Source organism: Anas acuta, chromosome 1, assembly GCF_963932015.1.
Source record: "Anas acuta chromosome 1, bAnaAcu1.1, whole genome shotgun sequence".
Lineage (NCBI taxonomy): Eukaryota > Metazoa > Chordata > Aves > Anseriformes > Anatidae > Anas > Anas acuta.
The window spans coordinates 179,395,399-179,423,104 of record NC_088979.1 but is presented as its reverse complement, the minus strand read 5'-3'; the positions used below and the strand labels follow the sequence as shown (position 1 = coordinate 179,423,104).

At 52.7% G+C, this 27,706-nt stretch overlaps 3 protein-coding genes across 3 annotated transcripts; all 3 read left to right on the top strand.

Annotated features, from left to right (window-relative positions):
* Positions 1-3,876: 3,876 nt before the first annotated feature.
* Positions 3,877-9,831, top strand: LOC137849559 (POTE ankyrin domain family member B-like). The gene is made up of 10 exons (XM_068669339.1): positions 3,877-4,040; positions 4,782-4,896; positions 5,139-5,312; positions 5,401-5,507; positions 5,994-6,131; positions 6,512-6,660; positions 6,806-6,867; positions 7,477-7,632; positions 8,575-8,727; positions 9,344-9,831. Exons 1-10 carry the CDS (start codon positions 3,877-3,879, stop codon positions 9,572-9,574), a joined length of 1,449 nt encoding a protein of 482 aa, XP_068525440.1. The 3' UTR covers positions 9,575-9,831.
* A 1,144-nt stretch (positions 9,832-10,975) lies between these two features.
* On the top strand, positions 10,976-15,798 carry LOC137849499 (myosin heavy chain, clone 203-like). The gene is made up of 7 exons (XM_068669225.1): positions 10,976-11,029; positions 11,207-11,389; positions 11,696-11,753; positions 13,029-13,321; positions 13,713-13,952; positions 14,909-14,978; positions 15,655-15,798. The coding sequence occupies exons 1-6, from the start codon at positions 10,976-10,978 to the stop codon at positions 14,960-14,962; spliced, it is 882 nt and encodes a 293-aa protein (XP_068525326.1). The 3' UTR covers positions 14,963-14,978; positions 15,655-15,798.
* Positions 15,799-21,187: 5,389 nt separating this feature from the next.
* LOC137849445 (POTE ankyrin domain family member B-like) lies at positions 21,188-27,142 on the top strand. The gene is made up of 10 exons (XM_068669096.1): positions 21,188-21,351; positions 22,093-22,207; positions 22,450-22,623; positions 22,712-22,818; positions 23,305-23,442; positions 23,823-23,971; positions 24,117-24,178; positions 24,788-24,943; positions 25,886-26,038; positions 26,655-27,142. The coding sequence occupies exons 1-10, from the start codon at positions 21,188-21,190 to the stop codon at positions 26,883-26,885; spliced, it is 1,449 nt and encodes a 482-aa protein (XP_068525197.1). The 3' UTR covers positions 26,886-27,142.
* Positions 27,143-27,706: the final 564 nt, after the last annotated feature.

The window sequence follows — 27,706 nt, the reverse complement described above, 5'->3', positions numbered from 1 at the left end:
TTCTCACTAATGGGGAAAAATCGGAGGGGCTAACAAGGTCAGGAAGTTTCCTGGGAATGGCCTTGACCCAAGCCCCAGGTAGGCTGCAGACTTCCCTATGGGTAGGGTCTACCTAACATACGTGACCCTCTGTTCCCTTCAGAAGGGAGTCGCCTACAACCATTACCCTTCTTTCCTTCTGGCTGGAGGAAGTCTTGAAGCATGGAGTCGACTTGCCAGGTCCTTGTGGCTCCCTCGCCTGCCTCCAGTGACCTCGATGAGGAAAAGCGCCTGGCCACTGTGATCCCCTGCTCCGCCACAGCACGCGACTGCCTCGGACTGTGAACCTCTATGGAGGGAGCAAAAGAAGGGGGCAGGGGGCACTTCTCATCCACTGTGAAGGATTCACATTGCAAGACTTCTTGTTGGCCTATGCAGTGACTGTGGGACACACCTCTGCAGTGGTTTTACTCCGGTGGGCAGCTGAGCTCCACCACAACCGCTTGCTCACTCCCCCTCCTCGAAAGGAGGAAAGGGCTCAAGGGTTGAGACAAGAACGGGGAGATCACTCAACAATTATTGTGAAGGGCAAAACAAACTCAGAGTATGGAAATTAATAAAACCTATTGGCTATTATTAACAAGCTACAGAAGTTAGAAACAAAGGAAAGAAACCAAAACCACCTTCCTCCCATCCACCCTCTTCCACCTTCTTACCCCAAAGAGCATGGGGGAATGGGTGCTGCGGTCAGTCCCTGATGCTTTTGTCTCCACCGCTCCTTCACGGTCACCCTCTGCGCCTGCTCCACATGGGGTCCCTCCCGCGAGATGCCCCGGACAGAGCCTGCGGGGGCTGCCCACAGGCAGCAGCTCTTCAAGCACTGCTCCCGCATGGCTCGGTACCACAGGGTCCATCCCCCAGGAGCAAACTGCTCCAGCACGGGTCCCCCACGGGCATCAGCATCCCCCAGACCCCCTGCTCCTGCACGGGCTCCTCTCCACGGGCTGCAGCTCCGGCCCGGGGCCTGCTCCTGCGGGGGCTCTCCATGGGCCGCAGCCTCCTCCAGGCCACAGCCACCTGCTCCACCGGGGGCTCCTCCACCCATGGGGGGGCTGCAGCGTGGAGATCTGCTCCATGCGGGACCCATGGGCTGCAGGGGGACAGCCTGCTCCACCAGGGGCCTCTCCACGAGCTGCAAGGGAACTGCTGCTGCGTGCCTGGAGCACCTCCTGCCCTCCTGCTGCACTGAGCTTGGGGGCTGCAGGGCTGGTTCTCACCCCTCACTCTCCCAGCTGCAGTTGTGTCACTGTGTGCTTTGTTTGTTTTCCCTTTCTTAAATATGCTCTCACGGATGCACAAAGAGCAATTTTTGGCTCATCTCTGGCCAGCATCAGGTCCCTTTGGAGCCAACGGAATCTGGTCCTTATCTAACATGGGGCACCTTCTGGACTCTTCTCACAGAGGCTACCCCTGCAGCGCCCTGCAGATAAAACCTGGCTATGTAAACCCAATACTCCTATAGGAAGAGATCTTCTGCCATTCCTCTGGCAAATCTGGGGAGGGCCATCGCTGGGGAGGGCACCCAGACGGTCTGGAGCACGGGAACACCTTCAGCCGCTGTCACCAATGCAGCAGCACCACTGTGGCAGCACAAGTGAAGAATGGCCCCGCAGGAGCTGGACGTCAGGGGGGGACTGTCCCTGCATGTGGGCACGGTGCTGCCCCGTGCCTAGGAGAGTGCGGGGGTGAGCCAGGACAGCTGCCAGATCAACCGCAGCCATGGATGGGGAAGTAATGCTGTGCCCCTGCCAGCGGCAGGAATTAGAGGGAAAGGTCAAATGAGTAGGGGAGGGGAGAAGCAAAGCCCAGAAGGGAGAAGAGAAGACGACAAAGACCCGCACTACATGACATGGTTTATTACATGCCAAGGTGGTGGGCGACAGAACTTGGAATTAAAGGCAGGCTGTTATCTGCACAGAACCGCTGCGTTCTTGCCAGCATGGTGGGGGCAATGGCTGCTCTTGCGCACTGCCTGGAAACTGCCCCAATTAGGGGGCTGAAGGCAAGTGTTGGCAGACTTCCTCCACCTTGGTAGGACCACGCCTTGTTTCCTGGACTGGGACGTCCTCTGCTCCACCTTCATCTGATCTGTAATAATGTTCAGCTGTGAAAACAGGGAAACGCACAATAAGAGGGAAATGCTTAAGGCAGGAACACATTTTCACCTCCAACTTCAAGCTTTTCAGAAGTTAGTGAAAGAAATTCCACAGGCTCCACGCAGAACATCTGAAGGGAACCTGCAAAGGACTATTGCACACCAGTGTTGTTAGCCTTAGTCCTCTGCAGCCCGCTTCATCCTCGAGTGTCCCTACTCCCTAAGCATTCAAACTGGGCATTCTTTGGAAAACTACTCCTAAAATACAGCTAAAACTACTCCTAAAATACAGAAGGCCCTGCAGAGTGACCTGGACAGGATGCTTCGATGGGCAGAGGCCAATGGGATGACGTTCAACATGGCTAAGTGCCGGGTCCTGCACTTTGGCCACAACAATCTCATGCAGCGCCACAGGCTTGGGGGAGAGTGGATCAAGAGCTGTGCAGAGGAAAAGGATCCGGGCGTGTTGGTCCATGCTGGCCTGAACATGAGCCGGCAGTGTGCCCAGGTGTCCAAGAAGACCAGTGGCATCCTGGTTAGTATCAGGAACAGCACAGCCGGCAGGAACAGGGAGGTGATTTTTTCTCTGTCCTCTGCTCTGGTGAGGCTGCACCTTGAGTACTGTGTTTGGCTTTGGGCTCCTCAGTGCAAGAAGGACATCGAGGCCCTGGAACGGGAAGAGGGCTGCGAAGCTGGTGAGGGGCCAGGAGCACAAGTCCTGTGAGGAGCGGCTGAGGCAATTGGGGTTGTTTAGTCTGGAGAAGAGGAGGCTCAGGGGAGACCTCGTTGCTGTCTACAGCTACCTGAAAGGAAGGTGTGGCGAGCTGGGGGTCCACCTCTTCTCTCAGGTAACTAGTGGCAGGATTGGAGGGAATGGCCTCAAGCTGCACCAGGGGAGGATAAGCTTATAAATTAGGAGACATTTCTCCTCAGAAAGAGCAGTCGGGCATTGGAGCGGGTTGCCCAGGGAGGTGGTGGCGTCACTGTCCCTGGGGGTGTTCAAGGAAAGGCTGGACCTGGCGCTTAGGGACGTGGGTTAGTGAGTGACAGTGGTAGTAGGGTGACGGTTGGACCAGATGATCCTGAAGGCAACTTCCAACCTTAATGATTCCGTACAAGTGCAGAGAACAACCCTGTATGGGCTGCTGCAGGGAATGTTAGCTCCATCCCAGCCAGACCCAGTACAACTGGGGCAGGTGCCAGCTCAACCATGGCCCCAGGGAAGTAATGCAGTGCCCTTGCCAGCCAGGCATGTTCTCGGTGCCTCCTGAGGAGCCCAGCCCCGTCGCATGGCCCCAGATCCCCATCCACGCTGCGGAAGAACGTCAACTGAGGCACAAAGAGCTCTGAAGGCAGGAGCCAGAAACTGCCGCAGTCACTGCTGGAGTGTGGGGCAGTGTGGCCCTCCAACTTAAGGCGACACCTAGGGACGCTCTGGTGACGCCTAGTGACGCCCCTGGTGACGCCCATTGTGACGTAATGTGACACAATGCTGAGACACAGTACAGTGCCCCCAGCAGTGCTCAGTGCTGTTGCCTCTGCTGTGGGAGCAACAGCATTGCCCTGGCTGGGAGTCTCGGTGCGTCCCTGCCCTGCCTGGAAGTGCCAGGCCACAGCCGCTGCTCGGGGCTCGGCTCCCCTGCCCCTGCGCCTGTCCGTGTCGGACCCAAGCAGGGCCCGCAGGGCTCCGGTGGCCCCAGCTGGGCTTGTGCCCACATCCTTGCTGCAGCATGGATAGTCCGATGCCCAGCAGCACTTTGCTGTCCAGAGACAGCGATGCCCACCAGCTGCCAGAGGAGGGCCTGCATGGGCTGCACCGCGCAGCTGCCCGTGGCGACCTGGCCCGGCTGAGGAAGCACTGGTGGCTGAAGAGACTAGGCAAAAACCGTCTGGACCAGGCAAAGCGGTGAGGGGCTGGGGAGCATCTTAAAGGCTCGGGCTGGGATCGCTCTCCTGTGGCGTGCGAGCTTCAGCCTGGTGCCACTGCGTACGCGGCTCTGGCACCAACCCTCCTTCTGCAGCAGGTGTCAGCAAGAGCTGAGGCGATGGAGGGCTGAGACGGGGCCTCGTCCGGCCAGGCAGTCACTGGCACTGGACATAGTCAGGGGAACGTGCTCCTACCAGCCCTTGGCAAAGCCTTCAGCCCTGCGCGGAGAGACGGCTGAAGCGCAGGGCAGAGTCAGGAGCACGGCAGCAAGGGCACCGCCTCCCCTGGAACCCTGGGTCAGAGCTGATCACTGCGAGGGCTTTTCCCTCTCAGCTGGCAGAGGGGAAAAATCCAGCTTTGCTTGGAATTGCTGGGGCGGCTCGAGCGCTGCTCGAAGGGTGTGCCGCCGACCGCCACCGCCCTGTCCTCTCCCTGTGGGGTTGTTTAGCGGCCGCTCGGGCATTAGCAGTTCTCTCCTGTCTGGTGGGTGATCAGCGTCGGGGCGTTCACCGCCCTTCTGCTGCTTTTGTGCCGTTTTGATTGTGGAAAAACTCGGAGGCTTACACGGACTTCACAGTCTTCATGGAGTTCCACAGCCTCCAAAGCTTACGTTCCACTTGGCATTGGCAAGTGGAGACTTGTGGCCCTGCGCGTGTTCCAGAGCCGGGAGTGATTTCGGGCACTGCCTGCCTGTGGAAAGCTAATTTATTTTGGTTTTAGGACACCTCTGCACCTTGCTTGTGCGAACGGCCATGCAGATGTTGTTCGATTCCTGGTGCAAGAGAAGTGCCTGCTGAACCTTTGCGACAACACTGGCAGATCGCCACTGATGAAGGTATGTGGAACACGTTACTCTGCTCTAAGTGGGGCTTTATCGATTGTGCTTCAAGTGACAAGTGTCTTGCTGCATTCTTCACACCAACCTGTAGAGAAACCTGAAAGTTGCAATCGGCACGTAATAGGCGTACACGAGCTCGTCTTGGAAGACGCTCTTATCTTCCAGCACTGGGAAGCTGCTGTAGCTGTGACAGAGTGAAACATGGCACGAGTCCTTCCTTTTCTTTGTGTTGTTTGCAGGCAGTGGAGAGCCAGCATGAAGAATGCGTGGCGATTCTGCTAGAGCACCATGCCGACCCAAACCTGGAAGGTTACGGAGGCAACTCTGCCCTTCACCTGGCTGCCGCAGCTCCCAGCACATCTCTAACAGAGATGTTAGTTGAGCATGGTGCACGCCTTGAAGCAAAGAACTGGGTAAGTTTTGAATTTGGGTAGCGCTGCTCTTTGGGAAAGGCACCTAATTCATCTGGGCTGTTCTGACTGGGATTCTTTATCCTTTCAGGGGGGAAATACCCCGCTTCTTCTTGCCATCTCCAGCAATCATAAAGAGATGGTAAACTTTCTTCTTCAAAAAGGAGCGACTGTGTGTGCTAAAAATGACTTTGGAAGGTGAGGCATTGCTCCAAAGTGCATGCGGGTCTCCTTAGCATTGTCACTGGAAGGATCAGGAGAGAGAGAGTCAGTGTTGTCCGAGAGACAATGGGCATTAAGTGAAACAAGAGGCCTTCCCAGAGCTGCTTAGGAGAAACCCTCTCGGCATGAGGAAGGTTAATCAGGGGAGCAGGTGGTGCCAGGGGTTTGAGCAGCCTCCATCCTTGGAGGCTTTGAAGAGCAGCATAGAAGAAGCCTTGAGCAACGTGGTCTGGACCCGTGGTCTGGGCTGAGTCTGTTCTGGGGAGGCAGTTGGCCAGGAGGCGTCCCGAGGTGCCTTCCAGCCTCAGTCCTGCAACACTCCCCTGTGTGTGGCTTTGCTTTCCCTGAGCTTGTAGGAATCGGGGAGGGAATTGTTTGGGGAGTAAACAGGGATTACAATAACAACAACACAGAGCCTGCAAATGCTGCTATGTTTCATATATCATCTTTTGGATGCTTTAGGACTGCTCTTATGCTTGCCGCTTCTGTTGGGGAAATGGATGTAGTAGACCTACTTCTTTCCTACGGTGCTACCATTACTTGCAAAGATGTTGCTGGCTACACGGCTGTGGATTATGCTCTCCAGTCGGGACACATTGGGTGAGTGTTTTGTACGTCGCTGTTAGAGCGGCTGAGTTGTCAGAGTGTCCATGCTGATTTGTCACCCTCTGTGGTAGATGCATAAAGTTTAATGAAAAGAAAATTAGAAATCCCGCTTGCGTTACTAAGCCCAGTTCCACTCCACTGGCCAGGAAAGAGGCGCCTGTTCTTTCAGTGGGGATCTTACCAGTGTCCCTTCAGATAAACCCTCAAAGAGATCCCTGGTGGCGTAGCAGGTCCACCATCGTGGGGAGACTGACACCGCACACAGACAGTTCTGAACCGGTTCCAAGTCAGTTGCTGTCCTCGGCAAGAGCAAGGATCCTGGGCAAGGATGTTTTGGATCTGACTGCCTGTACGTTCTCTCTTTCTACGTGTAGCATTGCCAGGAAACTGGTAGAACGCGCACACTGCGAAAAGACGGGAGAAGCTTCTGCTGATGCTGCACAAGACACAGCAGTCCCCAGCAGATTTTGCCCTCTGACGACTGAGCGTTTTCTATTTCACACACGTGCTTTGGATGGAGAAGGTAGGATCCTGTAGTGTGGAAGAGCTGATGAGGACTGTGGCCTGATGTCAGACCCTTTCCCTTATTTGGGGTCAGGGCTTGACTGGCAGGGAAACGCAGAGTGCCAGGAATGCTCACACTGTCTTGCTTCGTCCATCCCTTGTAGGCGCCCTGCCAGCTGTAGGAGCAGAGCAGGAGGAAGACGCTGAATTGCCCACGGATCACAAGGTACTTTCTGTGAAGGACCCACTGTCTGCCACTTGGCTCGCTTACTTTGGGGCAAGTTTACCTCTGGGCTCGCTTCCCTCTGTTGCTGCCTCTGCCACATGGTTGTGACTGGGGGCCCTTGAACTACTTGTGCTCCAGCCCAGCTCTTCAGTTTGCACTGAGCTGGTGAAACTGCTAGGAGACCTGGGTCCTGCTGCAGCCGGCCGTTCCGTTACAGTTCCAGTCGAGGGGAAGCATATTCTACATAATGAAGCAGCAAAGGTTCTTCCTGCTGCTTAAAATCTTCTGAGCTTCTCAAAAGAACTGGCCATAAGTGGATTATTGCTTTTGACCGTACGCCACCAGCACTAAAATAACCTTTAGATGGACAAGTTTTAGGCCAACAACCAAGGGATAGCAGAGCATGGCTCATACAGAGAGCTGCTGATAGTTGAACCTAAGAAAGATGGAGAGAGGTTCCCAGCTGCGCAGATGCCTGGTGCTTGTGTGCGTCTGACCCTTCATTTCACTCAGAAGACTAACCTAATAGTAGAACAAAGAGTAAAAGCACGGCTCATATTCCCATGTTCTCACTGACTTTCTCACACTCACGGAACCCCATTTCTTTAGGATCGAGACAGAGAGCTGCAGCTGGAGCTTCCTGTTGCTCTTCAAAGACTATTAAGGTTACAAGAAGCCACACGCGAATATACTGAGAGCCAGCGCAGTGACATGGAGAAAGGCATACAGTACTTGCGAGCACAACTGAACGTATTTAAAGCTGAGGTATGTAAAGGCTGCACTATAAGGATAAATCTGAGGGTGGTTGCCCTTTCTCTGCCCTTCTTCCCCCTCTCTGCTGCTGACCAACACAGAAAGCTCTTTGGGGAGCTTTTTGCAAGCTGGAGGGGCAAGGCAGTGCATTAGGAGCCCCCTTCTGGTGGGGAGGTATGACCAGAGTAGTTTGCTGTCTGTAAAAACTCGCTTCTAAAAAAGGTTGGCCAAGCTGCTAGGAGACCTGGGTCTCACTGCAGCTGGCCTTTCAGTTAGAGTTCCAGTCGAGGGGAAGCATATTCTACATAACAAAGCAGCAAAGGTTCTTCCCGCTGCTTAAAATCTTCTGAGCTTCTCAAAGGGGCTGGCTGGGAGTGGCCTGTTGCTTTTCACCATACCTCACCAGCGCTCTGGTAACCTTCACGTGGCAATTTTTAAGGCCAACAACGAAGGCATACCAGAGAATAGCACTGAGGGCTTGCAGCTCTGCTTTCAGTGTGCATGCCTTGGTTGCGAGCATGTTCTCAGAAGCTGCAGGGAGATTCCAGGCCATGCTTAAGCTCTGGCAGAAGAAGTCTGGCCTCTGCTTTGCAAGTGCTGAAATGCCCCTGGAGGCAACAACAGTTCTGCAGAGTCCATTCTCCGCTGCCCGCCTTTTTGTGTAGGCAGAAAGCCCCTGCCCAGTCTCTCAGCCTATGTTCCAAGAAGAGAAAAAACCTTAAGCCTCCCCTGTGTTTTAAGAAACAGAAACCCTCACAAAGAGCTGCTGGTGGTTGAGGCTAAGAAAGATGGAGAGAGGTCCCCAGCTGTGCAGATGCCCGGCGGTGGCGCGCTTCCAATGCTTTGTTTCAGGCAGAAGACTGACCTCGTTGTAGAAGCTAATGAGTAAAAGCACAGCTCATATTCCCAGGTTCTCACTGACTTTGTCATGCTCACGGAACCCCATTTCTTTAGGATCGAGACAGACAGCTGCAGATGGAGCTTCCTGGTGCTCCTGAAAGTCTGTCTGTGTCAGAAGCCCCACCTGAGGCTACTGAGAGCCAGCGCAGGGACGATGAGAAAGACGCAGAGCGCTTGCGAGAGGAATTGAGAACGGCTAAAGCTGAGGTATGGAAAGGCTGCACTATAGGGATAAATCTGAGAGCGGTTGTGCTTTCTCTTCCCTTCTTCCCCCCTTTCTGCTGGTGACCAACACAACGGGCCTTTGGAGGAGGAGAGCAAGACAGCACCACAGCTGACCTTTGGGACTTAATGGAACATCTGCTATATCCTCCGTATCCTTGCAACCACACATCAGCTCTGACCTAGAGAGAAAAGGCCTAGCTCCAGCAGCTCTGTCAAAGTGGCCTCCTGAGGCACTGTTTCCAAAGCTTTCAGAGTAACGGCAGGAAGAGCATTGGTTGCTCGTGCCTACTCCGTTCTGCACTGCAGCGCTTCCCCCAACACACACACAATAGGCGTTCTTTCTGGTGTCTGGGTAGAGGCGTGTTTGATGTCCCACGAGCAGAGGAGCATTTCGGGCAAGAACGTCCCTAGCACCTTTCAGGCCAGTCTCGTCTCCCTGCAGAAGAACCGAGGAAGGATGGAAACTTGGGGAATCCTGCCAGCAGTGATCTAAAAGCTGTTCTGTTAAAAGACGAGCCTGCCTTTACTTTCAATACCAAGTCAGAAGGTGACAAACACCATCTTGACGCCCTACCCCTTTGTGCTTTGCTCTCCACAGCTCAAAGAACTTTCGCAGCAGCTGGAGATGGAGTCTGAAAAACGCAGGCAGCTAGAAGCACAAAATTGCGACCTGCAAGAAGAGCTGTCTGCTCTGCGTGGCTCTCAGGAAAAACTGGAGAAGACCAATGGCCAGCTGCAAGAAGAGGTGGCATACATATTTGTATTTGGGGTCTTGCCCCTCTTTCTTTCTGTGAGGTGTTGTTCTCCACTGGTGCAGAAGTCCCCGTGAATTGTGTATGGAGCCTATGGAAAAGGCTTACAAGCAGAGCACTGTCTTACAGAGGCAAAATGTCTTAGTACTAGCTCTGAGGTAAAAACGGAGTGCTGAGAACTGGTGTCGTCCAGATTAAAATGAACGGTTGACCTGGGGCAGTTTCTGGCTTCTGCCTTGACAACTGCTGGTAGTGAGGAGGCAGAGTGGCCTGCCCTTAGTGAGGCTGAGCCCTTGAAACTGGCTATGTGATAGGTAAACATGAGCTCTGGATTCTGCAGGATTTTGTCTTTTTTTTTTTTTTGTCTGTTAATGTTCATGCCTGTGTTGTTTTTTTCCATGCTGCTTCTTGTATTGTGAGTTGTCTGTTCTCTCCTTGGTGCTCCTTCTGTTGTCATACGTAGCAGGTGAACGCAGATGCAGTTGTCGTTATGAGTCAAAATGAACGTGCAGAGCAGTATCTGTGAGGGCACTCTGAGGGCAGGCTGCTCTGTGGAGGAAGGACGAGCTGAGAGTCACAGCAAGGCTGGCGGGCTCAGTGGCTTCACAGGCCATGGCACTTTTCAGTTTTGGCAGGTGCAACTCCACCTGTCTGAAGTTGGCTCTGCCCAAGATCACTTCTGGAGCCCTGTCTTAGGAGTTGAGACAGTGACGTTTTTGTAACTTGCCGCTCACCAGCTGCTGTCTCAGCCCGTCTTTCCCTAGCCATGGGCACCCTGATGTCGAGGACCAAGAAGTGCTTTTGAGCTGCCATGGGTGTCTTGTTCAGTTGCATGGAACCCTTTAGCTACCTTTCCCCTCGTTACTGAGAGGTGCTGCTAAGGCACACGTGTGCTTTAGAAGGTTCTGTAGAAGGACTCAAGTGCCCTTGTGGTGGCCCATTCTTAGTCCAAAGGCTCGTAGCATTCTCGTGGCTTCACTGCCATTAGAAGAGTGCTGTTATTTGAGAGGAAATAGCATTGTGTGTAGGCACTGTAAAATGAAGATTATTTTTTTATTTTATTTTTTGTTTGTTTCCTGAGGGTTTCTGTTTTTCTTGTTGTTGTTTGTTTGTTTGTTTGTTTCTATCTATTTATAATAGGCAGGAACCTCCCGAGTGTATTTTAAGTAGGTATAAAAAAGGGTGTATTTCTGGAGGAGGAGCGCAAGACAGCACCGCTGCTGACCTTTGGGACTTAATGGAACATCTGCTATAACCTCCGTATCCTTGCAACCACACATCAGCTTTGACCTAGAGAGAAAAGGCCTTCCTCCAGCAGCTCTGTCAAAGTGGCCTCCTGAGGCACTGTTTCCAAAGCTTTCAGAGTAACGGCAGGAAGAGCATTGGTTGCTCGTGCCTACTCCGTTCTGCACTGCAGCGCTTCCCCCAACACACACACAATAGGCGTTCTTTCTGGTGTCTGGGTAGAGGCGTGTTTGATGTCCCACGAGCAGAGGAGCATTTCGGGCAAGAGCGTCCCTAGCACCTTTCAGGCCAGTCTCGTCTCCCTGCAGAAGAACCGAGGAAGGATGGAAACTTGGGGAATCCTGCCAGCAGTGATCTAAAAGCTGTTCTGTTAAAAGACGAGCCTGCCTTTACTTTCAATACCAAGTCAGAAGGTGACAAACACCATCTTGACGCCCTACCCCTTTGTGCTTTGCTCTCCACAGCTCAAAGAACTTTCGCAGCAGCTGGAGATGGAGTCTGAAAAACGCAGGCAGCTAGAAGCACAAAATTGCGACCTGCAAGAAGAGCTGTCTGCTCTGCGTGGCTCTCAGGAAAAACTGGAGAAGACCAATGGCCAGCTGCAAGAAGAGGTGGCATACCTCAAAGATCTCCTGAAGACTTCCAAGGTGAGTCTCGTGCAAAAGCAACAGCATGAGACAGAGATAAGAAAGGGCCTGAAAAGGAACAAGTGCTCATACCAGAAGTCGCAGGACATATTTGTATTTGGGGTCTTGCCCCTCTTTCTTTCTGTGAGGCGTTGTTCTCCACTGGTGCAGAAGTCCCCGTGAATTGTGTATGGAGCCTATGGAAAAGGCTTACAAGCAGAGCACTGTCTTACAGAGGCAAAATGTCTTAGTACTAGCTCTGAGGTAAAAACGGAGTGCTGAGAACTGGTGTCGTCCAGATTAAAATGAACGGTTGACCTGGGGCAGTTTCTGGCTTCTGCCTTGACAACTGCTGGTAGTGAGGAGGCAGAGTGGCCTGCCCTTAGTGAGGCTGAGCCCTTGAAACTGGCTATGTGATAGGTAAACATGAGCTCTGGATTCTGCAGGATTTTGTCTTTTTTTTTTTTTTTGTCTGTTAATGTTCATGCCTGTGTTGTTTTTTTCCATGCTGCTTCTTGTATTGTGAGTTGTCTGTTCTCTCCTTGGTGCTCCTTCTGTTGTCATACGTAGCAGGTGAACGCAGATGCAGTTGTCGTTATGAGTCAAAATGAACGTGCAGAGCAGTATCTGTGAGGGCACTCTGAGGGCAGGCTGCTCTGTGGAGGAAGGACGAGCTGAGAGTCACAGCAAGGCTGGCGGGCTCAGTGGCTTCACAGGCCATGGCACTTTTCAGTTCTGGCAGGTGCAACTCCACCTGTCTGAAGTTGGCTCTGCCCAAGATCACTTCTGGAGCCCTGTCTTAGGAGTTGAGACAGTGACGTTTTTGTAACTTGCCGCTCACCAGCTGCTGTCTCAGCCCGTCTTTCCCTAGCCATGGGCACCCTGATGTCGAGGACCAAGAAGTGCTTTTGAGCTGCCATGGGTGTCTTGTTCAGTTGCATGGAACCCTTTAGCTACCTTTCCCCTCGTTACTGAGAGGTGCTGCTAAGGCACACGTGTGCTTTAGAAGGTTCTGTAGAAGGACTCAAGTGCCCTTGTGGTGGCCCATTCTTAGTCCAAAGGCTCGTAGCATTCTCGTGGCTTCACTGCCATTAGAAGAGTGCTGTTATTTGAGAGGAAATAGCATTGTGTGTAGGCACTGTAAAATGAAGATTATTTTTTTATTTTATTTTTTGTTTGTTTCCTGAGGGTTTCTGTTTTTCTTGTTGTTGTTTGTTTGTTTGTTTGTTTCTATCTATTTATAATAGGCAGGAACCTCCCGAGTGTATTTTAAGTAGGTATAAAAAAGGGTGTATTTCTGGAGGAGGAGCGCAAGACAGCACCGCTGCTGACCTTTGGGACTTAATGGAACATCTGCTATAACCTCCGTATCCTTGCAACCACACATCAGCTCTGACCTAGAGAGAAAAGGCCTAGCTCCAGCAGCTCTGTCAAAGTGGCCTCCTGAGGCACTGTTTCCAAAGCTTTCAGAGTAACGGCAGGAAGAGCATTGGTTGCTCGTGCCTACTCCGTTCTGCACTGCAGCGCTTCCCCCAACACACACACAATAGACATTCTTTCTGGTGTCTGGGTAGAGGCGTGTTTGATGTCCCACGAGCAGAGGAGCATTTCGGGCAAGAGCGTCCCTAGCACCTTTCAGGCCAGTCTTGTCTCCCTGCAGAAGAACCGAGGAAGGATGGAAACTTGGGGAATCCTTTGCTTTCAATACCAAGTCAGAAGGTGACAAACACCATCTTGACGCCCTACCCCTTTGTGCTTTGCTCTCCACAGCTCAAAGAACTTTCGCAGCAGCTGGAGATGATGTCTGAAAAACGCAGGCAGCTAGAAGCACAATATTGCAACCTGCAAGAAGAGCTGTCTGCTCTGCGTGGCTCTCAGGAAAAACTGGAGAAGACCAATGGCCAGCTGCAAGAAGAGGTGGCATACCTCAAAGATCTCCTGAAGACTTCCAAGGTGAGTCTCGTGCAAAAGCAACAGCATGAGACAGAGATAAGAAAGGGCCTGAAAAGGAACAAGTGCTCATACCAGAAGTCGCAGGACATATTTGTATTTGGGGTCTTGCCCCTCTTTCTTTCTGTGAAGTGTTGTTCTTCACTGGTGCAGAAGTCACTGAACTGAACAGAATTATGTATGGAGCCTTTGGAAAAGGCTTACTTTCTCCTCCTGAGAAATAGGATCGTTGCCCTGTGGTAGTTTCCGTGTTCTGCCTTGACTGCTGGTGGTAGTGAGGAGGCGAGTGCCGTGCCCTCAGTGAGGCTGGGCCCTTGAAACTGGCTATGTGCGACTGATGGGGGGATGGTTCTCTTCTTCTTTGTGGTGATGGAAGTTTCATTATCTGCTTCAGACACGGGCAGCCTCCCCAGACATGCATGAACTGTCAAGATCTCCTCCTTGTGCTTCTCCGAGCAAGAAGCCAACGCACAGAAGCAGACATGCTGACTCTGAAGAGGACGATGGAGGGAGAAAGACACTGCAAGAGCATACTTTTCCAGATGAGTCCATTGAGGCAAAACTGGAAAGGTACAAGCACTGCTGTCAGGAGGAACGAAAGCTCAGAAGACTTCCAGAGAAAAAACCTGCAAAGGTATGTGCAGACTGCTTTTTGGAGTGAGAGCAAGATGCTGCTTTTTCCTTGTACATTCTCCTCCTAAGAACCCTCTTGTATGCCTGGTCAACATGATGTCAGTAAATATGCCTACAATTGCACAGTCCCTGTCTGCGCCTGCTCCCCGTGGGGTCCCTCTCACAGGATGCTGTCCTTCCTGAACTGAGCCTGCGGGGGCTGTCCACAGGCAGCGGCTCTTCAAGCACTGCTCCCACACGGCTCTGTACCACGGGGTCCATCCCCCAGGAGCAAATTGCTCCAGCACGGGTCCCCCACGGGTGGCAGCTCCCCCTAGCCCCCCTGCTCCTGCGCGGGCTCCTCTCCACGGGCTGCAGCTCTGGCCCGGGGCCTGCTCCCATGGGGGCTCTCCATGAGCCACAGCCTCCTCCAGGCCACAGCCACCTGCTCCACCGGGGGCTCCTCCACCCATGGGGGGGCTGCAGCGTGGAGATCCTTCTCACAGAGGCCACCTCTGCAGCCCCTTGCAACCCAAACCCTGCCATGTACACCCAATACAGCGATGTAAGGCAGAAAAGAGGAACTGCATGTCCTATTGTCGTGGCAACAAACTAAGAATGCTTAAAGAAGTATGAGCCTTCTAGAGAGCAGAACCTGATTCTGTGAAGTCTATGGCTTTGGCTGCCATTTCGGCAGCAAGTCTGAGATTGGAGTTTTCCTTAGGCAGGGGAGGATATCCCTGACTCTTTATGCAGCTGATGCATCTTCCAGAAGAAGCCACATAAATCCACAGCATCGGTGATACTTTTGCACCATGGATGCAGGCTCTCCAAAAACCTCAAATCAAATGATGTTTTTGTGTTTAGACGCCATTCATCCCTTCCACTCTCAGAAGTCAAATGCTGGTCAAAGACCTGGAGAGCAGCTTTGCCAAACTGTAACCAAATATAATTCTTGCATGCATCTGACTTTTTCAGAGCTCGTCAGAGTCTAGACAAAAACAAGCTAAGCTCCACCCGAAGCACCACTGAAGCCTGCGTGCCTAAGGTCAGCATTCATAAATGTTATTCTCAACCTCTCTGAAAGAATATCTGTGAGCAAGCTTACGCTTCTGAGCCTCAAGTTAGAATCCCTTTTGTGGGTCCAAAACACACCGTCTTTATGCTAAAACAACTGCTAAGCATCAGAAGAGTACACAACTGTATGGGGGAGGGCTGAAGACCTCTGGTCATTGGGGGGTGTGCAAAATACAGAGTGCCCTTCTTCTTCTGCAAAGCCATAAGGGAAAGAGTGAAGGGAAAGAAAGGGAGAATAGACAAAATGACCGTACAAATGGTAATGAGAGAACAGGCACCAGACAAAGACATGCCACACCGAAGGCTGCGGTAGGGCCAGGTGGTGGCAGCACGAACATGTTTGCCTTTTCAAAGGCAGATCCTTTTCAGCCTTTTCAAGTGAATTCGGAAGCTGCATTTTAGGAGTAGTGTTCCAAAGAATGCCCAGTTTGAATGCTTAGGGAGTAGGGACACTCGAGGATGAAGAGGGCTGCAGAGGACTAAGGCTAACACTGCTAAGCAAGAGTCGTTTGCAGGTTAGCTCACAACGTTCCGTTTGTAGCTTCTGGAATTTCCTTCACTAACTTTTCACATACTGGTAATTGGAGGTGAAAACATGTGTTCCTGCCTTGTGCATTTCCTTATTTTGCATTTCCCTATTTTCACAGCTGAACATTATTACAGACCAGATGAAGGTGGAGCAGAGGACGTCCCAGTCCAGAAAACAAGGCGGTTCTGTGCAGATAACAGCCCGCCTTTAATTCCAAGTTCTGTCGCCCACCTTGGCATTTAATAAACCATGTCATGTAGTGCGGGTCTTTGTCTTCTTCTCTTCTCCCTGTTAGAAATGGCTCAGGATTCAAATTAGGATTAAATAAAAAAAATAAGATTTATTAAAAGAATATAAAAGAATAGAGGTTAGCAAACAGCACTGGGTGCACTGGGAGTCTCCGCTCCAGCAGGATGCACCCCAGTTACATCAAGCAGCTGATTTTTATGCTCCTAGACTAATACATATTCATTAATACTTCTAAAAAAAACAGGTTATTATAATTAGCTTCCGGGGTCCAGTCCCTCCTACTGGAGCATGCGTATCAGTCTCTTCTGGGGGTCTCTAGGGGTCTTTCATGCTGAAGGCTCGTAGTCTTCCTCTCCAAGTCCTTCCCCTTTGTACTCCTTTGGCATCGTACCAAGTTTATAGAACATTTTCTGCAGGTCTTGTCTCCCAGCTGTCCTTCAGCTTCTTTTTTTCTTCTTCTTAGTATCTTGGCCACCTGGCCAAATACCAGAGGTTTGCATAGTATCCCATAACAGTCACTAGTTGTTATCAGTTGTTCTGAAACCCCCAGACATCAAAGACTTCATACAAACACAAATAACTTTCCTATTGACACTTCACCAGTAATTAAAACATTCTTCACCAGCCATTCACAGGGAGAGTCACACCTATAGCAGTGTTAAGTTAATCTTGAAGAAGACAGAAAAAAAAAGGCTGTAACTGTTAGAAACAGAAGTCCGGAATAACAAAAGCAAACAGGTTCATAAATTTGAGGAGTATTTTCTGAAGACTTGATAGATTGACTAGAATGAGGGGGAGACTGGGACACACTGCATCTGTGGTTCAAGAATTAAATTGCTAGTGCAGGGCCCAGAGGCAGACAGGACTGTTCTTTATGGACACGAATTGCTAAAACATTCCTCACATGCCTTCTGGGCTTTGCTTCTCCTCTCCCATGGCCATGTGACCATTCCCTCTGATTCCTTCTGCTTGTCTCCCTTGCTGGCCAGGAGCATCCTCTGAACAGCAAATGTGTTATTTCCGTTGTGACAGTCAGACCAAGCCTTTTGCAGATGTGTCTTGTGAGTTTCACAGTACCAAGGGAAACTCAGGGGCAAGCTAGGGACAAGGGCTTGGGACGGCCAAAGGGAGAATACACAAAGACAGAGGTGTCATTTGCCTCCTGTGGCTAGAAATGGTTCCCTTGCAAAAGGGATAGCCCACGACAAGCGGGGGACCTCAACCACACTGTCCATGAGGCTGGCAGAGAGCTTTAATGCTGTGGCCGGATTTCTGAATGCAGGGCAAATGATTTGTAGGCTTTAAACCAGCATCCTCTGAGCAAGGTGTTCTCCTGGGAAGGAGACTCGGGCTCTCCCATATAAAGAGATCTTCTGACACTCATCTGGCAAATTCGGGGAGGGCTGAAGGGATAGAGGAAAACACCACCTGCGTGCCCACTGCATCCAGCAATTGCCTCAGTCCCCTGAAGTCCCTTTTGGTAGCCTCCACGCTTCTCTCAGCAATTTCATCACTGCCAGCCTGAATTCTCACTAATGGGGAAAAATCGGAGGGGCTAACAAGGTCAGGAAGTTTCCTGGGAATGGCCTTGACCCAAGCCCCAGGTAGGCTGCAGACTTCCCTATGGGTAGGGTCTACCTAACATACGTGACCCTCTGTTCCCTTCAGAAGGGAGTCGCCTACAACCATTACCCTTCTTTCCTTCTGGCTGGAGGAAGTCTTGAAGCATGGAGTCGACTTGCCAGGTCCTTGTGGCTCCCTCGCCTGCCTCCAGTGACCTCGATGAGGAAAAGCGCCTGGCCACTGTGATCCCCTGCTCCGCCACAGCACGCGACTGCCTCGGACTGTGAACCTCTATGGAGGGAGCAAAAGAAGGGGGCAGGGGGCACTTCTCATCCACTGTGAAGGATTCACATTGCAAGACTTCTTGTTGGCCTATGCAGTGACTGTGGGACACACCTCTGCAGTGGTTTTACTCCGGTGGGCAGCTGAGCTCCACCACAACCGCTTGCTCACTCCCCCTCCTCGAAAGGAGGAAAGGGCTCAAGGGTTGAGACAAGAACGGGGAGATCACTCAACAATTATTGTGAAGGGCAAAACAAACTCAGAGTATGGAAATTAATAAAACCTATTGGCTATTATTAACAAGCTACAGAAGTTAGAAACAAAGGAAAGAAACCAAAACCACCTTCCTCCCATCCACCCTCTTCCACCTTCTTACCCCAAAGAGCATGGGGGAATGGGTGCTGCGGTCAGTCCCTGATGCTTTTGTCTCCACCGCTCCTTCACGGTCACCCTCTGCGCCTGCTCCACATGGGGTCCCTCCCGCGAGATGCCCCGGACAGAGCCTGCGGGGGCTGCCCACAGGCAGCAGCTCTTCAAGCACTGCTCCCGCATGGCTCGGTACCACAGGGTCCATCCCCCAGGAGCAAACTGCTCCAGCACGGGTCCCCCACGGGCATCAGCATCCCCCAGACCCCCTGCTCCTGCACGGGCTCCTCTCCACGGGCTGCAGCTCCGGCCCGGGGCCTGCTCCTGCGGGGGCTCTCCATGGGCCGCAGCCTCCTCCAGGCCACAGCCACCTGCTCCACCGGGGGCTCCTCCACCCATGGGGGGGCTGCAGCGTGGAGATCTGCTCCATGCGGGACCCATGGGCTGCAGGGGGACAGCCTGCTCCACCAGGGGCCTCTCCACGAGCTGCAAGGGAACTGCTGCTGCGTGCCTGGAGCACCTCCTGCCCTCCTGCTGCACTGAGCTTGGGGGCTGCAGGGCTGGTTCTCACCCCTCACTCTCCCAGCTGCAGTTGTGTCACTGTGTGCTTTGTTTGTTTTCCCTTTCTTAAATATGCTCTCACGGATGCACAAAGAGCAATTTTTGGCTCATCTCTGGCCAGCATCAGGTCCCTTTGGAGCCAACGGAATCTGGCCCTTATCTAACATGGGGCACCTTCTGGACTCTTCTCACAGAGGCTACCCCTGCAGCGCCCTGCAGATAAAACCTGGCTATGTAAACCCAATACTCCTATAGGAAGAGATCTTCTGCCATTCCTCTGGCAAATCTGGGGAGGGCCATCGCTGGGGAGGGCACCCAGACGGTCTGGAGCACGGGAACACCTTCAGCCGCTGTCACCAATGCAGCAGCACCACTGTGGCAGCACAAGTGAAGAATGGCCCCGCAGGAGCTGGACGTCAGGGGGGGACTGTCCCTGCATGTGGGCACGGTGCTGCCCCGTGCCTAGGAGAGTGCGGGGGTGAGCCAGGACAGCTGCCAGATCAACCGCAGCCATGGATGGGGAAGTAATGCTGTGCCCCTGCCAGCGGCAGGAATTAGAGGGAAAGGTCAAATGAGTAGGGGAGGGGAGAAGCAAAGCCCAGAAGGGAGAAGAGAAGACGACAAAGACCCGCACTACATGACATGGTTTATTACATGCCAAGGTGGTGGGCGACAGAACTTGGAATTAAAGGCAGGCTGTTATCTGCACAGAACCGCTGCGTTCTTGCCAGCATGGTGGGGGCAATGGCTGCTCTTGCGCACTGCCTGGAAACTGCCTGAATTAGGGGGCTGAAGGCAAGTGTTGGCAGACTTCCTCCACCTTGGTAGGACCACGCCTTGTTTCCTGGACTGGGACGTCCTCTGCTCCACCTTCATCTGATCTGTAATAATGTTCAGCTGTGAAAACAGGGAAACGCACAATAAGAGGGAAATGCTTAAGGCAGGAACACATTTTCACCTCCAACTTCAAGCTTTTCAGAAGTTAGTGAAAGAAATTCCACAGGCTCCACGCAGAACATCTGAAGGGAACCTGCAAAGGACTATTGCACACCAGTGTTGTTAGCCTTAGTCCTCTGCAGCCCGCTTCATCCTCGAGTGTCCCTACTCCCTAAGCATTCAAACTGGGCATTCTTTGGAAAACTACTCCTAAAATACAGCTAAAACTACTCCTAAAATACAGAAGGCCCTGCAGAGTGACCTGGACAGGATGCTTCGATGGGCAGAGGCCAATGGGATGACGTTCAACATGGCTAAGTGCCGGGTCCTGCACTTTGGCCACAACAATCTCATGCAGCGCCACAGGCTTGGGGGAGAGTGGCTCAAGAGCTGTGCAGAGGAAAAGGATCCGGGCGTGTTGGTCCATGCTGGCCTGAACATTAGCTGGCAGTGTGCCCAGGTGTCCAAGAAGACCAGTGGCATCCTGGTTAGTATCAGGAACAGCACAGCCGGCAGGAACAGGGAGGTGATTTTTTCTCTGTCCTCTGCTCTGGTGAGGCTGCACCTTGAGTACTGTGTTTGGCTTTGGGCTCCTCAGTGCAAGAAGGACATCGAGGCCCTGGAACGGGAAGAGGGCTGCGAAGCTGGTGAGGGGCCAGGAGCACAAGTCCTGTGAGGAGCGGCTGAGGCAATTGGGGTTGTTTAGTCTGGAGAAGAGGAGGCTCAGGGGAGACCTCGTTGCTGTCTACAGCTACCTGAAAGGAAGGTGTGGCGAGCTGGGGGTCCACCTCTTCTCTCAGGTAACTAGTGGCAGGATTGGAGGGAATGGCCTCAAGCTGCACCAGGGGAGGATAAGCTTATAAATTAGGAGACATTTCTCCTCAGAAAGAGCAGTCGGGCATTGGAGCGGGTTGCCCAGGGAGGTGGTGGCGTCACTGTCCCTGGGGGTGTTCAAGGAAAGGCTGGACCTGGCGCTTAGGGACGTGGGTTAGTGAGTGACAGTGGTAGTAGGGTGACGGTTGGACCAGATGATCCTGAAGGCAACTTCCAACCTTAATGATTCCGTACAAGTGCAGAGAACAACCCTGTATGGGCTGCTGCAGGGAATGTTAGCTCCATCCCAGCCAGACCCAGTACAACTGGGGCAGGTGCCAGCTCAACCATGGCCCCAGGGAAGTAATGCAGTGCCCTTGCCAGCCAGGCATGTTCTCGGTGCCTCCTGAGGAGCCCAGCCCCGTCGCATGGCCCCAGATCCCCATCCACGCTGCGGAAGAACGTCAACTGAGGCACAAAGAGCTCTGAAGGCAGGAGCCAGAAACTGCCGCAGTCACTGCTGGAGTGTGGGGCAGTGTGGCCCTCCAACTTAAGGCGACACCTAGGGACGCTCTGGTGACGCCTAGTGACGCCCCTGGTGACGCCCATTGTGACGTAATGTGACACAATGCTGAGACACAGTACAGTGCCCCCAGCAGTGCTCAGTGCTGTTGCCTCTGCTGTGGGAGCAACAGCATTGCCCTGGCTGGGAGTCTCGGTGCGTCCCTGCCCTGCCTGGAAGTGCCAGGCCACAGCCGCTGCTCGGGGCTCGGCTCCCCTGCCCCTGCGCCTGTCCGTGTCGGACCCAAGCAGGGCCCGCAGGGCTCCGGTGGCCCCAGCTGGGCTTGTGCCCACATCCTTGCTGCAGCATGGATAGTCCGATGCCCAGCAGCACTTTGCTGTCCAGAGACAGCGATGCCCACCAGCTGCCAGAGGAGGGCCTGCATGGGCTGCACCGCGCAGCTGCCCGTGGCGACCTGGCCCGGCTGAGGAAGCACTGGTGGCTGAAGAGACTAGGCAAAAACCGTCTGGACCAGGCAAAGCGGTGAGGGGCTGGGGAGCATCTTAAAGGCTCGGGCTGGGATCGCTCTCCTGTGGCGTGCGAGCTTCAGCCTGGTGCCACTGCGTACGCGGCTCTGGCACCAACCCTCCTTCTGCAGCAGGTGTCAGCAAGAGCTGAGGCGATGGAGGGCTGAGACGGGGCCTCGTCCGGCCAGGCAGTCACTGGCACTGGACATAGTCAGGGGAACGTGCTCCTACCAGCCCTTGGCAAAGCCTTCAGCCCTGCGCGGAGAGACGGCTGAAGCGCAGGGCAGAGTCAGGAGCACGGCAGCAAGGGCACCGCCTCCCCTGGAACCCTGGGTCAGAGCTGATCACTGCGAGGGCTTTTCCCTCTCAGCTGGCAGAGGGGAAAAATCCAGCTTTGCTTGGAATTGCTGGGGCGGCTCGAGCGCTGCTCGAAGGGTGTGCCGCCGACCGCCACCGCCCTGTCCTCTCCCTGTGGGGTTGTTTAGCGGCCGCTCGGGCATTAGCAGTTCTCTCCTGTCTGGTGGGTGATCAGCGTCGGGGCGTTCACCGCCCTTCTGCTGCTTTTGTGCCGTTTTGATTGTGGAAAAACTCGGAGGCTTACACGGACTTCACAGTCTTCATGGAGTTCCACAGCCTCCAAAGCTTACGTTCCACTTGGCATTGGCAAGTGGAGACTTGTGGCCCTGCGCGTGTTCCAGAGCCGGGAGTGATTTCGGGCACTGCCTGCCTGTGGAAAGCTAATTTATTTTGGTTTTAGGACACCTCTGCACCTTGCTTGTGCGAACGGCCATGCAGATGTTGTTCGATTCCTGGTGCAAGAGAAGTGCCTGCTGAACCTTTGCGACAACACTGGCAGATCGCCACTGATGAAGGTATGTGGAACACGTTACTCTGCTCTAAGTGGGGCTTTATCGATTGTGCTTCAAGTGACAAGTGTCTTGCTGCATTCTTCACACCAACCTGTAGAGAAACCTGAAAGTTGCAATCGGCACGTAATAGGCGTACACGAGCTCGTCTTGGAAGACGCTCTTATCTTCCAGCACTGGGAAGCTGCTGTAGCTGTGACAGAGTGAAACATGGCACGAGTCCTTCCTTTTCTTTGTGTTGTTTGCAGGCAGTGGAGAGCCAGCATGAAGAATGCGTGGCGATTCTGCTAGAGCACCATGCCGACCCAAACCTGGAAGGTTACGGAGGCAACTCTGCCCTTCACCTGGCTGCCGCAGCTCCCAGCACATCTCTAACAGAGATGTTAGTTGAGCATGGTGCACGCCTTGAAGCAAAGAACTGGGTAAGTTTTGAATTTGGGTAGCGCTGCTCTTTGGGAAAGGCACCTAATTCATCTGGGCTGTTCTGACTGGGATTCTTTATCCTTTCAGGGGGGAAATACCCCGCTTCTTCTTGCCATCTCCAGCAATCATAAAGAGATGGTAAACTTTCTTCTTCAAAAAGGAGCGACTGTGTGTGCTAAAAATGACTTTGGAAGGTGAGGCATTGCTCCAAAGTGCATGCGGGTCTCCTTAGCATTGTCACTGGAAGGATCAGGAGAGAGAGAGTCAGTGTTGTCCGAGAGACAATGGGCATTAAGTGAAACAAGAGGCCTTCCCAGAGCTGCTTAGGAGAAACCCTCTCGGCATGAGGAAGGTTAATCAGGGGAGCAGGTGGTGCCAGGGGTTTGAGCAGCCTCCATCCTTGGAGGCTTTGAAGAGCAGCATAGAAGAAGCCTTGAGCAACGTGGTCTGGACCCGTGGTCTGGGCTGAGTCTGTTCTGGGGAGGCAGTTGGCCAGGAGGCGTCCCGAGGTGCCTTCCAGCCTCAGTCCTGCAACACTCCCCTGTGTGTGGCTTTGCTTTCCCTGAGCTTGTAGGAATCGGGGAGGGAATTGTTTGGGGAGTAAACAGGGATTACAATAACAACAACACAGAGCCTGCAAATGCTGCTATGTTTCATATATCATCTTTTGGATGCTTTAGGACTGCTCTTATGCTTGCCGCTTCTGTTGGGGAAATGGATGTAGTAGACCTACTTCTTTCCTACGGTGCTACCATTACTTGCAAAGATGTTGCTGGCTACACGGCTGTGGATTATGCTCTCCAGTCGGGACACATTGGGTGAGTGTTTTGTACGTCGCTGTTAGAGCGGCTGAGTTGTCAGAGTGTCCATGCTGATTTGTCACCCTCTGTGGTAGATGCATAAAGTTTAATGAAAAGAAAATTAGAAATCCCGCTTGCGTTACTAAGCCCAGTTCCACTCCACTGGCCAGGAAAGAGGCGCCTGTTCTTTCAGTGGGGATCTTACCAGTGTCCCTTCAGATAAACCCTCAAAGAGATCCCTGGTGGCGTAGCAGGTCCACCATCGTGGGGAGACTGACACCGCACACAGACAGTTCTGAACCGGTTCCAAGTCAGTTGCTGTCCTCGGCAAGAGCAAGGATCCTGGGCAAGGATGTTTTGGATCTGACTGCCTGTACGTTCTCTCTTTCTACGTGTAGCATTGCCAGGAAACTGGTAGAACGCGCACACTGCGAAAAGACGGGAGAAGCTTCTGCTGATGCTGCACAAGACACAGCAGTCCCCAGCAGATTTTGCCCTCTGACGACTGAGCGTTTTCTATTTCACACACGTGCTTTGGATGGAGAAGGTAGGATCCTGTAGTGTGGAAGAGCTGATGAGGACTGTGGCCTGATGTCAGACCCTTTCCCTTATTTGGGGTCAGGGCTTGACTGGCAGGGAAACGCAGAGTGCCAGGAATGCTCACACTGTCTTGCTTCGTCCATCCCTTGTAGGCGCCCTGCCAGCTGTAGGAGCAGAGCAGGAGGAAGACGCTGAATTGCCCACGGATCACAAGGTACTTTCTGTGAAGGACCCACTGTCTGCCACTTGGCTCGCTTACTTTGGGGCAAGTTTACCTCTGGGCTCGCTTCCCTCTGTTGCTGCCTCTGCCACATGGTTGTGACTGGGGGCCCTTGAACTACTTGTGCTCCAGCCCAGCTCTTCAGTTTGCACTGAGCTGGTGAAACTGCTAGGAGACCTGGGTCCTGCTGCAGCCGGCCGTTCCGTTACAGTTCCAGTCGAGGGGAAGCATATTCTACATAATGAAGCAGCAAAGGTTCTTCCTGCTGCTTAAAATCTTCTGAGCTTCTCAAAAGAACTGGCCATAAGTGGATTATTGCTTTTGACCGTACGCCACCAGCACTAAAATAACCTTTAGATGGACAAGTTTTAGGCCAACAACCAAGGGATAGCAGAGCATGGCTCATACAGAGAGCTGCTGATAGTTGAACCTAAGAAAGATGGAGAGAGGTTCCCAGCTGCGCAGATGCCTGGTGCTTGTGTGGGTCTGACCCTTCATTTCACTCAGAAGACTAACCTAATAGTAGAACAAAGAGTAAAAGCACGGCTCATATTCCCATGTTCTCACTGACTTTCTCACACTCACGGAACCCCATTTCTTTAGGATCGAGACAGAGAGCTGCAGCTGGAGCTTCCTGTTGCTCTTCAAAGACTATTAAGGTTACAAGAAGCCACACGCGAATATACTGAGAGCCAGCGCAGTGACATGGAGAAAGGCATACAGTACTTGCGAGCACAACTGAACGTATTTAAAGCTGAGGTATGTAAAGGCTGCACTATAAGGATAAATCTGAGGGTGGTTGCCCTTTCTCTGCCCTTCTTCCCCCTCTCTGCTGCTGACCAACACAGAAAGCTCTTTGGGGAGCTTTTTGCAAGCTGGAGGGGCAAGGCAGTGCATTAGGAGCCCCCTTCTGGTGGGGAGGTATGACCAGAGTAGTTTGCTGTCTGTAAAAACTCGCTTCTAAAAAAGGTTGGCCAAGCTGCTAGGAGACCTGGGTCTCACTGCAGCTGGCCTTTCAGTTAGAGTTCCAGTCGAGGGGAAGCATATTCTACATAACAAAGCAGCAAAGGTTCTTCCCGCTGCTTAAAATCTTCTGAGCTTCTCAAAGGGGCTGGCTGGGAGTGGCCTGTTGCTTTTCACCATACCTCACCAGCGCTCTGGTAACCTTCACGTGGCAATTTTTAAGGCCAACAACGAAGGCATACCAGAGAATAGCACTGAGGGCTTGCAGCTCTGCTTTCAGTGTGCATGCCTTGGTTGCGAGCATGTTCTCAGAAGCTGCAGGGAGATTCCAGGCCATGCTTAAGCTCTGGCAGAAGAAGTCTGGCCTCTGCTTTGCAAGTGCTGAAATGCCCCTGGAGGCAACAACAGTTCTGCAGAGTCCATTCTCCGCTGCCCGCCTTTTTGTGTAGGCAGAAAGCCCCTGCCCAGTCTCTCAGCCTATGTTCCAAGAAGAGAAAAAACCTTAAGCCTCCCCTGTGTTTTAAGAAACAGAAACCCTCACAAAGAGCTGCTGGTGGTTGAGGCTAAGAAAGATGGAGAGAGGTCCCCAGCTGTGCAGATGCCCGGCGGTGGCGCGCTTCCAATGCTTTGTTTCAGGCAGAAGACTGACCTCGTTGTAGAAGCTAATGAGTAAAAGCACAGCTCATATTCCCAGGTTCTCACTGACTTTGTCATGCTCACGGAACCCCATTTCTTTAGGATCGAGACAGACAGCTGCAGATGGAGCTTCCTGGTGCTCCTGAAAGTCTGTCTGTGTCAGAAGCCCCACCTGAGGCTACTGAGAGCCAGCGCAGGGACGATGAGAAAGACGCAGAGCGCTTGCGAGAGGAATTGAGAACGGCTAAAGCTGAGGTATGGAAAGGCTGCACTATAGGGATAAATCTGAGAGCGGTTGTGCTTTCTCTTCCCTTCTTCCCCCCTTTCTGCTGGTGACCAACACAACGGGCCTTTGGAGGAGGAGAGCAAGACAGCACCACAGCTGACCTTTGGGACTTAATGGAACATCTGCTATATCCTCCGTATCCTTGCAACCACACATCAGCTCTGACCTAGAGAGAAAAGGCCTAGCTCCAGCAGCTCTGTCAAAGTGGCCTCCTGAGGCACTGTTTCCAAAGCTTTCAGAGTAACGGCAGGAAGAGCATTGGTTGCTCGTGCCTACTCCGTTCTGCACTGCAGCGCTTCCCCCAACACACACACAATAGGCGTTCTTTCTGGTGTCTGGGTAGAGGCGTGTTTGATGTCCCACGAGCAGAGGAGCATTTCGGGCAAGAACGTCCCTAGCACCTTTCAGGCCAGTCTCGTCTCCCTGCAGAAGAACCGAGGAAGGATGGAAACTTGGGGAATCCTGCCAGCAGTGATCTAAAAGCTGTTCTGTTAAAAGACGAGCCTGCCTTTACTTTCAATACCAAGTCAGAAGGTGACAAACACCATCTTGACGCCCTACCCCTTTGTGCTTTGCTCTCCACAGCTCAAAGAACTTTCGCAGCAGCTGGAGATGGAGTCTGAAAAACGCAGGCAGCTAGAAGCACAAAATTGCGACCTGCAAGAAGAGCTGTCTGCTCTGCGTGGCTCTCAGGAAAAACTGGAGAAGACCAATGGCCAGCTGCAAGAAGAGGTGGCATACATATTTGTATTTGGGGTCTTGCCCCTCTTTCTTTCTGTGAGGTGTTGTTCTCCACTGGTGCAGAAGTCCCCGTGAATTGTGTATGGAGCCTATGGAAAAGGCTTACAAGCAGAGCACTGTCTTACAGAGGCAAAATGTCTTAGTACTAGCTCTGAGGTAAAAACGGAGTGCTGAGAACTGGTGTCGTCCAGATTAAAATGAACGGTTGACCTGGGGCAGTTTCTGGCTTCTGCCTTGACAACTGCTGGTAGTGAGGAGGCAGAGTGGCCTGCCCTTAGTGAGGCTGAGCCCTTGAAACTGGCTATGTGATAGGTAAACATGAGCTCTGGATTCTGCAGGATTTTGTCTTTTTTTTTTTTTTGTCTGTTAATGTTCATGCCTGTGTTGTTTTTTTCCATGCTGCTTCTTGTATTGTGAGTTGTCTGTTCCCTCCTTGGTGCTCCTTCTGTTGTCATACGTAGCAGGTGAACGCAGATGCAGTTGTCGTTATGAGTCAAAATGAACGTGCAGAGCAGTATCTGTGAGGGCACTCTGAGGGCAGGCTGCTCTGTGGAGGAAGGACGAGCTGAGAGTCACAGCAAGGCTGGCGGGCTCAGTGGCTTCACAGGCCATGGCACTTTTCAGTTTTGGCAGGTGCAACTCCACCTGTCTGAAGTTGGCTCTGCCCAAGATCACTTCTGGAGCCCTGTCTTAGGAGTTGAGACAGTGACGTTTTTGTAACTTGCCGCTCACCAGCTGCTGTCTCAGCCCGTCTTTCCCTAGCCATGGGCACCCTGATGTCGAGGACCAAGAAGTGCTTTTGAGCTGCCATGGGTGTCTTGTTCAGTTGCATGGAACCCTTTAGCTACCTTTCCCCTCGTTACTGAGAGGTGCTGCTAAGGCACACGTGTGCTTTA